Raw genomic sequence first — 11,732 nt, 5'->3', positions numbered from 1 at the left:
TATCAAGATGCTCCTTTTGGGCGTAGTCCAAAGGGACTCCAACGATGGCAGTTTTCTTCTCAGAACTGGTCCCAGGCTGTCTTGTCCTCCACGTTCTTCCCTGGGTTTTCCTTTACAAGCACAACTCATCCACAGCCTAACACCAGTTCAGAATTAGAAGCCAAGGTAATTGCAGATGTACTATAACTCATCCATGCCTGGGCCACTAACACACCAATTGATGTGCAGTCTCAGACTGCAGTTAATCCTAGAAAGAAAGGACCATCAGGACAAGAACGAAGGAACCAAAAAAAAAGACCACACACAGGGAGAACTTCTAAATTGGTCAGCCTTGAGCAAAAAGAGATCTGGAAATCTTTACTTGGCCTGAGAGAAACAAAGCAACCTATGGAGAGGTTTCAGGACCTTTCCAAGTTGCATGGGCAGACCTGCTATTTGTATGACAGAATAGGCAGATGCCTGTCAGTCACTTCTCAAAAAGTTAGTTGCAGAGATAAAGCAGAGAAGTAGCTGCTTCAGCCAGCCAGAGGGCGTGAGACTGAAGATTCTGGGTGGTCAGCACTCACTGTGGCCTATTCCACCTTCCGCTTCCTCAGATGACTGAAGGCCAAATACATGGTGAGAAGGGGACCTCTGGAGCCCAGAAGTTCTGGGCTCTTAACTTTTAGTTGGAAAACCCTTTTCAAGGCAAAAACCTACCAAAGAATGTTTGGAAGTATTCTGAAGAAATGAATGCCCCTTAACTGTGTAACACAGGAAGCGGCAGATCTCACTTCAGACAGTGAAGCATCATCCTTGCTGCGGGCTGACTCTGGAGAAAGGGCCTGTGCATCCTGGAGCCAAGCAGATTCTCCAATACCCACTAACAGCCCCCTCCCCTCCCAAGAAAGCAAAGGAACAGCCAGCACACAATCTTAAGACTTTTTATTTAAAGGAAATATCTCTGAGCCAGGCTACTGGGTAAGGAAGCAGAAAAATGCTACAGACCACTTGACAGTTTTCACTGATGGTGTTCAGTCTTGGATGTTAACAAAATGTTTTTTCACCAGTGTGTACTTCCCCACCATCATGTTTAATTCAGAAAACTCCATGTCATGAAACACCAGGCTCTGAAGTGAAGAAGTGAGCATAGCTCTTGTTGCATGAATATCCCCAGGGCAAGGGTACATGGAGCTGCCAAGATAACCCAAGTTAGGCTCCCAAAGGAAGACACCACATAAGGAATCTAGTTGAGAAAGTGGATGATTGCCCTCATGTGCAATAACTTTACAGGCAGTTCAATGTTTTAAACAGACTGGGTTGCTAAAGCTGCCAGAAGAAATTCTGGATCTAAAAGAATCTGGCAAACCTATCTGAATGAACACCAATTGTTACCTACCCTAAATGTTAAGGTGTATTTTTGAATGTTAATTTATAGATATTTGTGTGTTATGGAAAAAAGTGCCTAGTGAGCAGACAGAGTTGACCAAGGGGCAACAGAGCAGCTGACACGCAGGCTGCTGTTGTGTGTTTACCCTTAATAAAATACCTACTCCCTCTACAGTGTACAGACCTTCCTCGGATGGATGTAGTGCGAAACTATTTCCAACTCTTTCTTTAGCCTACTGAATGCTGTTTCTTCCTTTGCCCCATTATCTTTTGCATTCAAAAGCATTTGTTTGATACCTACTAAGTGCCAGGCTCAATTCTAGGTGCTGTCTACAGGTCCAAACAATGAGAGGTCACATCCTCTCACAAAGCAACATTCTGAGCAGAAACGCACAATTTCAGATAAAGACGAGTGCTAGGAAGAAAATAAAGAGTGTAGCAGAATTCAGGATAGAGGGGAGGGGAAGAATCAAGCCCTACTTTAGCCAGGGGTCTGAGTGATAAACAAAGAATATGAGGGAAAAGCTCCCCAGAAGGGAACAAACACAAAGGCTCTGAAGTGGTGAAAAGCCAAACTGCCTTGCCAATGGGTTTCAGCCCCAGGCAAGTTCGCTATGGCTTCAGTGTGACCAAAGAAACTGACAGCAAAACATTCTCGGGGCGGAAGGGTTATATGCAACTTTATTTCCAGGTGGCAGGTCAGTCACTAAAATCCCATTCACTCAGAGCGAGTCTGCATGCAGCAAGCCAGTCTCTGCCTCTGGGCCCCTCTGTCCCCACAGCCGTTCCACACAGTCGTCCCCCACAGCCATCCTCTGGGCCTCTCTGCACAGTTGTTCCACAGAGCCGGCCTCTGTCCTCAGCACTGTCACCACTCCAGCCTCTGCTCTGCTCTCCTGCAGCCTCATAGCCCTGCCACCATGTTGTGCCCAGAGCACTGGGAGGAGCTCTTTATATAGTCAACAGCCATTTACTGCCCACAGGTGTGCAGTGAGCTAGTCAACCAGGGCCAGGTGAGAATCCTGGCCACAGCAACTCTCATTTTATCCACACAAACAAACTAAGGGAAGGAAGGCCTGTGTGGCCAAAAATGAAAGAAAGGGAGAGAGTGGACACGGACAGGTAAGAGGGTGACAGGAGCCAGAGAACCCAGGGCACTGAACATTATGAGGACTTGAAATTTCAACCACAGTGAGAAGAGAAACCACTGGAGAGTTTTAAGCAGGAGCTAAGTCATCTTGACCGTGATACTGATTTAATGAGGACCAACTGTAGGAAGGATGCCACCCAGAGAATAATGATCAGGTTTTCTCTTTAGAAAGCAGCCTCAGGACCAGGATGAGACATGAGGCGTGTTTTTGGGTCATCTTGGGGCCAAACGTTAATGACCAGTCCTTACCATCTCCTCTAGCCCAATCCCCCAGACAATATTATAGACTTACTACATCTATACTTGGACTGCCCAGACATGGGACTCATGCCCCTCTGACAGCTGCACTAAAGTTCGTCCATATACTGAGCCAAAATCTTTGAGTCCTCATGACTTTTACTGGTCTACCTCTGTATATTATTCCGGGATCTACCAACAGCTATCACACCCCAAGAACACTCTCCTCAGTACCAGCTTCCTTCAGTTACTCATCTGACTTTAACTTATTATGGAAAATTTCAGATGTTCAAAAAAGCAGAGAAAATAGTGTAACAAATCTCCATTTACCCATGACCAGCCTCAACAACAATCAACACATGACCAATTTTTTTTCCATCTTGTTTCCACTTTGATTTCCTTCACCCACTTGGCCATTAACACTTGTCTTACAGGAGTGGCCTGGCCAGCTCAGTACAAGCAGCTCCCTCCCATTTCTAATGATACAGACTAACAGTCCCTACCATTTATGATGGCCATACAGTTGCTTCATAATGTAAATTCAATCAACTCACCAGAACTTGTGCAGTAGGGTTTTTGCATCCAGGTGAGGGAATTTATGTTTGTTCTCAATGACTCTCATCAGATTCAGCCCATTTCTTCAGGCTATCATTATCTTTTTGGACCTTGACTCTCTAATATTTATTCACCTTCCCTCCCAGCTTTGTAATGACTAAAATTTTTAAGAGTAATGAAAGCCATCTCTACCCTCTCTGAGTTTAAAAAATAGAAAGAATATAAATATGGAGAAGAATGAATTAGAATAAGAATTTAGAGCCAGGAAGGATCAGAGAAAACCTTTCATTAAAACTCCTAATTCTATAGATGAGGAAGCTAATGCCCAGAGTCTGTGTGGTTGGAGGCCACGCAGTAGGCAAAGGCAGGTCAGGCTCAGGCCTCCTGCTCACTGCTATCTCCACCACCTCCACCTCTCTAAGGCCTCAGGACCGGGCACTGGATGAGAGACAATGCAGGTCATCACCAGACGCTGTTGTCTGAGGACCTCTGCAAAACTGCCAACAACAACCTACTCATTTGGCAAACAATTATCAGGTGTTGCTCTCTGCCAGGCCCCATGCCCTCAGTTACCTTCCAAGTTTCTTTCACCCTCAGAGATTAGAATGGAAATGGTTTTTCTCTGCTCTTATTTAATCAATTCCTGTAGTATGTAGGCCTAATTATGTATATAACTGAATTGGAGTTAGGAATGTCAAAATATTCATAAATAATAAAGGATTTACATATGTTAGAAATGAGAGACAGTTATTCAAAGGCCACAGTATCTTTTAGAGAAGACACTTAACAAAATATATACCTTAAAAATTCATCCCTCAAGAATGCATTTGATGATCGTTTCCATTTGAGAAGAATTTAGGTAATAATTATAAACACAACTTCACTTAATAATCTGGATAATCTGGATAATGTGCAGGAAGCATCACGATGTTTTTCTGAGATTTCTCTTTGTGGTCAACTAACCATGCACTGGGGAGTGTCCGAAGTTTCTATGCGCACAGGGGGCCTCCCAACAAAGTGGGTTTTTCTTTCCCTCAGTAAATGACATTGGTGGGGGTGGGGAGCCTGGGAACTTTACCAAGAAGCACACAATCCAGCTTCTTATCCAGTCTGCTGCCACCATCAACTGTCAAACCATTTGCTCCTCTTGGCAAGAGGTGCTCCTTTAGAAGGCCCCAATAATTTCTGCTTATATTGTTCGACCAGTTGGTTGAAGCGGATTTCTGTTTTATTTCCCTTAGCTTTTTTCCTAGATACCTACAAATGAAAGGTAAGGAAACACAAGACAATTAATTTGAAGCATTATCATCACCTTATCCTTAGGCCATCCAAAAGAGAAAATAAGTAGATATAAAGATCTTGTCCACCACAAAAAGTAGACTTTCAGAAAGTGACCCTTACAGAGGAAAACCCCCAAAGAATCATCTTTTGGTAAGAAACCAGACCAGGAATGCCTAAGAGAAGGTCCTACTAGTACACGGATCAGATGTTACAGAGGCCTCTCCCTCTCCAGCTCCGGAATGCCCACGTGAATCTCCTGATGGATAAGTCAGCTCAAAGTGGGGACTTTCTTGACTTCCCTTTCCCTCACCAAGAATACTGCTTATGGGATTTCAGAGATAGAGCCTATAAGGTGGCATATGGTATGGGTCAGACCTCCCAGAGACACAGATTTCTTGAGGATAGGAAGCTAATGTTCCTTTTACCCTTAAAAAAAAGGGACTAGGGAAGCGAAAAAGAAAGCTTGACCTCGAATGTTCAAGAACAAAGGACCGCCATTTTCTACTAAAAGGAACTAGGGCTCCTTGGAAAAATGGCTAATGCCAGGACCAGGGAAGAAACGTAAAATGAGCCAGGACATCTGGTTGTACTAGAAGGCAAGGATACTACTAAAGACGGGGGCATGTCAGAAGGACTCAGCAGCCAGCCTGAAGGGGCTTATGCTGGCCCACAAAGGGACAACAATAATAACTATATTTGACTGAAACCAGGGAGTATATGAAAACTCAGGAATTCATAATACTAAAAAAATCTTACTGGTCACCATAGGAGGTTGGTAGGGCATCAACTCACTATCCTGGACTGATAAAGAAGAAAACAAACATTTGTCTGGCCTCTGCTTTACAAATGGTACTTCATGGTAACCAAAAACCAATTATTAAGAAAAGTATTTTCGAGGTAACTGGGGACATTTTAATATCTATTATGTGTTAGATAACATTAAGAACTTATTAATTTCATTAGATGTGATGGTGGCATAATGTGTGCGTGTTTTTAAGACCTGGCCAGTTGGAGATAATTTCTCAAATATTTTTCTGAGCAATACATCTCATTCTCATATGAGGCATATTTACATGTAGAGTTGAGTTCACTTTAATACACGCTGGGGGTGGAGAAGAATGTACAATGAATAGGTAAAAGAAGGTAATTGTTGAAGCAGAATCGCTAACATATATGTTCACTTTATTGTCTCCCCTTTGAGACTCACGCACCACAACACCCTCAGAAAATCTGAGCCCTGTGTGCAGCTGCAATCCAGAAGCCCCTTGTTCTTGCTCGACTGACAAAGGCACAGAAGTGGCTGCCAGCCCCAGGAGGGTTGTGCCATGCCAAAGCCTCGTGCCCTCTAGAACTCACCTGCTTGGAGGGCAGTTTTTCCTCCTCTTGCTTCCGCTGGTTTAGCTGGGCCTTTGGCTTTTTGGGAGGGAGAGACTTCACTTTGCCTTTGTCCCGCAACCTGAAATAACAGTCCAGGACAGTCGTCCTGAGCTCTTCCTCTAACTGGCACCCCTGGGGCTCTCTCAGCTTAGAAGGTCAAATCCCTCTTCTTACACTGGCTCTTTCTAAGCCCATGACAAGTCATTTTAAAAGGGATACCGCAACAGAATATCCTAAGGTTCAACATCTGTATACTTGTCTTTGTTTTAACTTAAAATCTCAAGGGAATCTCAAATACTTTCATTTATTTAACAAATATTTTGTAAAGATTGATTTCTGGTAATAACACTAATCTCTTGCCCCAAACAGAAGCCACAAGGAAACCTCAAGTAGGTGGGTCTTTACCAGTCCTGTTCCCGCTTCCATTGGGCCCACGAGTGACACCGCTGCTGGTGGAGAGATACTTGGGCATTAACCCTTCATGGGGACTTGCACAGCTCTAAGCATCCCTTTCATTCAAAAGAAGCCACAAAGAGGAAGAGGGCTAAGCAAACACCACCCTCCTTAGAAGCTACCCGCTGCTTTATGCCACCATCCTACATCTCACCTAATTTTTGGGCCTCGGTGTGAGGGGAGCACCAAGACCTTCCTTCTCTTCTTTCCATCAGGCAGCTCCACCTGTTCCACTTCAGCTTTGGTCTGGAACCCCGTCCACGAGATACAGCCCGCCTTCCCCTTCTGTTCCAGGGAGGCTTTGCTTTGTGCTTTTGTGTGGTTTTGAGCTGTTTTCCGTTGGTGGTCTTTTCTAAGCTCTGGCTGTTTCTGCTGTGGCTCACTGGCTGAGGGCTTGGATTTTACTTTTTGCTGCATAAAACAAGAAGACTGCCATCTGGTTTCTGGATGATGTTTCCTCATTGGAAACACTCAGTGGAAGAGAAGAGCTTTATGGGAGCTTGGTGAAACAAGGAGAATTCTTCTCCCAAATACTTGGAGATTATAGGAAAGTAAACACAAGTAGTTCACATAGTGATGGTTACTGGGTGGGGGACACAAAATAACCATTTCCCTTTCCACATGCAGAGATGGGGAAAAGTACATGCATGCCCAAGACTCAAGAGCCAGCAGGGGGATAAAAGGCCAGCAGCATGGGGCAGTTACTAAAGGTGTCATCCCAAATGTGTGATGGGAATACCAGAAGAAGAAGACAGTGAAAGGAAAAAATCTGAAGTAATATAGGCTGAGAATTTTCCAAACTTAATAACAAACACTAAGCCACAAATCCAGGAAGCTCAGCTAAATACCAAAAAAATCCACTGGTAGACATATCATATCAAACTGCAGAAAATCAAAGATAAAGAGAAAATCTTGAAAGAAGCCAGAGGAGGAAAAAAATTACCTTACCTAGAGAGGAACAAATATAAGATGACATTGGATTTCTCTTCAGAAACCACATAAGCAAGAATAGAGTGAAATACTTAAAGTTTTTGGAGAAAAAAAATCACCAACCCAATGCAATTATCCTTCAAAGGTGAGGGAGAAATAGACTTTCTCAAACAAAAATTAAACAAATGTGTCACTAGTGAACTGCTCTGCAAGAAATGCTAAATGCATTTCTTCAGAGAAGAAAATGACTCAGGTCAGAAACTCAAATCTAAATAAAGTGAGGAAGAGCATTTATAAAATAATAAGTCCAGTGAGAACAGAGAAGAGATGTTATGAGAAGGGAGGGATAAAGTATGTTACAGATTTATGTTGCACTAAAGTGGAGGAAGAAAAAGAAGACTCACATGAAATTAATATGGTAATAGTAAGTGCTATTTTGTCCTCTTCACCTTAAAAATCTAGTAGGTGCATCAATACAACAAAGACCTGTTACCTCCCTATTATCTGCCGATCTCTGTTCCTACATGGTAAAGGTATAGATGGCAAGGAGAAAGTGTGTACTTTTCAGGACTCACAGCCTAGTGGAGATTAAGAGATGCTTACACAAATACAGCAAAGTAAAAAACTAAAGAAGAATTTAAGGAGTTCATGAATGTGTAAGTAATGAGGTCTTGTCCCTTGAAAGAGGTGAGAAAATGCTACTTGAGGAAGTACATCTGCTCTGAATATGGGATCCTGCATAGAAGTAATCTGAGTCAGGGGATGGGGACACTTTTACACAGAAAGAACAGCACAGACAGTAAAGGCAACAAATAAAGCCATCTGAATTTTTTTTAAGCACTTAGCTTCAGAATCACCTCCGAAGCAATGGCTTAAGGAAGTACATAATTTCGTATCTAGGATAACAAAGCCATGTTGATTTGAACCATAACCGGGTCTCAGATTACCTACACTGTACAAACCACTGAAACTGTTGATCATGCTCAACACAAAAACCACAAATGTTCGGTATATATTTAGGATGCAAGTTAACGTATGATATAATGAGAGCTATAAGAGTTACGGGAACAAGAATAATCTGGACCTCCAGTCCTGGGACAGGACGCTGTCCAGGATGAGTCCTATCTGTGTGCTGACCATGCAGGATACAAGACCAACAGCATTTACCTCATTTAATCTCACCAATCATGTGACACAGGTGCTGTTAATCCCATTTTACACATTAAACTGAAGCTGAGAGTGGTAGTAATTTACCAAGGAACTCAGAAAGAGGCAGAGCCTGAGTCTGAACATGAGTATTCCTGTTCCCAAAGTCCCTGTCCTTTCCTCAATATCATACTACTTAAAAACAGTACTAAAGTGATCAGGCATCACCCTGCTGGAGCCATCTAAAAAAAAGGCATTGTAGAAGACAGAGTTGAAATCTACAGGCAATGTAAAACTTTAACCCCAGCCATTAATTTTGACATGTACCATCACCAACCCTGCTGACTGGGAGTAACATCAGCCTGATTCTTGTCTCTCCTTCCTTTCCTTTCTGTGGAGTTATCACAGGACAGCCAGCAGGGAGAAGATGGCCTGGAGAGATCTAGGGAACTAAGGGTAAAGGGTAACAAGAACCTAACGTGGTAGAGACCTACTTCAAGAGAGCAGAACCACAAACTGAACAAAAGAGGAGATTAAATATGGCCTGTAAAAAGCTGTTCTAACTGAATGTACACTTAAAAATACTAAATTTTATGTTATGTGCATTTTACCACAATTAAAAAAAAAAAACAGAAAAAACATTTCAGCTCTGTACCAGGCTGCGCTGGATCCTCAGTTCCTTTATTTTAAGTTTCCTTCGATCTTCCAATGAGAACTCCACTATTGGTCTCTGTGTCAGGAGGAGAAACAACGCCATTCATTAGGTTTCTTAATCTCTGAGTGCGATGAGCTGAGCTGTCCCCCACTACTGCCCTATTTCACAAGCCAAAGGTTGCTGCTCACTCACTCCACTTAAAGGTAAGGGGCTAGTTCTGCAAGATCAGAGTTCCTTCTAATCACTTTATCACCTGAATCACCGCTCATTCCTTCCACTAACTTGCTACACTTTCCCCCACACAAATGTCAAAGGACACTGGACATGAAGACGAGGAATGGATTTCGGCAAATGACCCTCAGAGGAACAGATATCTCCACAGGGTTAGGCTCACCTTCTGGGGCCCAAAGATTTCTGGATTGTTGTTGATGTGGCGTAGGGCTGTCAGGGCATGCTCGTGCTCCTGGAACTCAGCAAAGCCGTAGCCCAGGGACTGGCCCTTAACTTTCCCATGAACTCCTTTAAGGTCTCGCATCACTCTACACTATGGTAGAATGAGAAAGAGAATTACTAGTTACACGATGAGGAGGCTTAACAGATTCAGTAAGAATCAAGTTACTGGAAGAGAATTTTCACCTATATCACTCTCCCAGGAGTTATACTGGAATAACACTTACGAATGTCTGTCTTATTAGAACACACCTGAGAGCACAGAACAAAGTAAACAGTATTTTCTAGCTTTCTACAAGTTTATAGATCAACACAGACTTACAAATAAGCATGTAAATAAAACCAACTTCCTAGGGAAAAATCCTAATGGCTAACTGTCAACAAATGCATGGAAGGTGAGGAGTAGATGGCACTGTTGCTGCGTAAGCCGTCCCTGAGGAGGAAGTGCTAGAAATAAAGAAAGACACTGCAGTTGTCTTTCTCAGAGCTCAGATCTTCTCTGGCACACTTATTCCCTACATCCTTCAGTTGGATATAACAGGCATCCTGGAGCACCAAGGTATGGTAGGATATTTTGGGAATACTGATCACTTGCTCTTACTCCTGGAAGCTGCACTTCTCAGGTAATGGAGAAGTCTAGGCATTGGGGACACTCGGAGGCTGCACTTGGTATAAATCCAGTATCTGCTCTGTGTCTAGAACTGTGCCATAGGCTGTAGCGAAATCAAGAAAAGCATCCAATGAAGTTCCTGTCCTCAAGCTTACTATCTTGCTGAGAAACTATACTCACACATATGAAAGAACTAAAGAGAAAATTGAATATAATGCAAATATTGTAAAACATGCATAAATCTCACTAAATGAGGAAGTTCTAAGTGTGCAGACATTTACTAAATACTGTGAATGTTGACATAAGAAATTATACAACTGACCCCTATGTCAGCAACACTTGGAACAGTTTTACTTAGAGTGGTGTCAGATATGTGCTGATATGTTCCCATTGTTGAAGAGGCTTTCTGGGGTTAGGAAACCAGTTTATGGTGGTGAATTGGAGCAAGACAGATTTATAGTATTGGCTGTTACTTAGTCAATAAAAACTGACTGAGAGATTACTATGTGCCAGGCACTACACAAGGATCAGGAACAATGAAATAACACCTGCTCTGAAAGAGCTCAGCCTATTTGGGAAGACTGGCAGACAATTACAGAACAGAGTATTAGTACTCTTGACAAAGGGTGCTGTAGGGGCAGAGGAGTACAGGTTTCTGTACTCACCCAGTGTCTGACTAAGTCTTGGTGTGAAGCCAGTGTTGGTCTAATACAGCTGTTGGAGACCCCTGTGGCTCCCTATGCTCACCATGGGGCACTGAGGACTCTTATTATAGGGTAGGAGCCTAAATGGTACTAAAATAGCTCTTTAATACAGCAAAGCAGACAGATCATTTTCTCTATAAGAAAACTAAAATTAAGGCACCTGGTATAATGCTACACACAAAGCAGGCATTCAGTAAGTACTTGCTCAGTTAATTCATGAGGGCAGAGACTTTCTCACATTCTGCTGACATTTGGTCAGATGTGAAAGGCAGTTCTTAGAAGAAAAAAAAAGACCCACATGAAAACTGCCAACTCAGCCTTGTCTGCAGACAATGTGACCAAAAGAAAAATCCGTCCATCTACTAGCACCATGGCCTGAAACAAATGCTGGATCTGGCGCAGGATGGGTACCAACATTCTGAAGAGGCAAGACCAACTCTCACCTCCCTGATGCGCACGCCCTTCTCCCCTTTAGTGGCATCCAGCAGCAGCTTTCTGAGCTGTTGGTCATCCACGGCCTTTGGGAGATTGTGCAGGCAGAGCCTGGTCCGGGAAACAAAGATATTCTGGTCCTTGAGTTTCTGATGCTTCAGTAGCTCAAACTGAAAGGACAACGAATTGTTAACAATACCACCCACCCTTTAAAAATGCATGCTCAAATTCTCCAAAAGGAAAGAACCATGACTGCCATCCAATAACCACAGGTGTAGGAAGAAGGAGAGAAATCACCCCCTGCAGCCTTACAGTGCTCAGCGCAGGGAAAGAAGGGATCAAGGAGGCAAGATGGTAGGTAGGTAATGAGATTAAGGGCTCTGG

The 11,732-nt window shown here is 43.1% G+C and overlaps 1 protein-coding gene across 1 annotated transcript in view; it reads right to left on the bottom strand.

The window, feature by feature from the left end:
* Positions 1-909: 909 nt before the first annotated feature.
* The window catches only part of RBM28 (RNA binding motif protein 28), a 28,360-nt gene continuing 17,537 nt past the window's right edge, over positions 910-11,732 (bottom strand). The window contains exons 14-19 of the mRNA XM_017657485.3: positions 11,360-11,518; positions 9,547-9,696; positions 9,153-9,227; positions 6,576-6,832; positions 5,948-6,047; positions 910-4,567 (exon numbers count right to left, since the gene is read on the bottom strand). Coding sequence (XP_017512974.1) covers positions 4,433-4,567; positions 5,948-6,047; positions 6,576-6,832; positions 9,153-9,227; positions 9,547-9,696; positions 11,360-11,518 — 876 coding nt within the window. The 3' untranslated portion in view covers positions 910-4,432. The remainder of the gene's footprint in view (positions 4,568-5,947; positions 6,048-6,575; positions 6,833-9,152; positions 9,228-9,546; positions 9,697-11,359; positions 11,519-11,732) is intronic.

The sequence above is a fragment of the Manis javanica genome, chromosome 6, assembly GCF_040802235.1.
Source record: "Manis javanica isolate MJ-LG chromosome 6, MJ_LKY, whole genome shotgun sequence".
NCBI lineage: Eukaryota > Metazoa > Chordata > Mammalia > Pholidota > Manidae > Manis > Manis javanica.
Note: the sequence above shows the minus strand (reverse complement) of the source record. Positions and strands in the feature narration are given on the sequence as shown.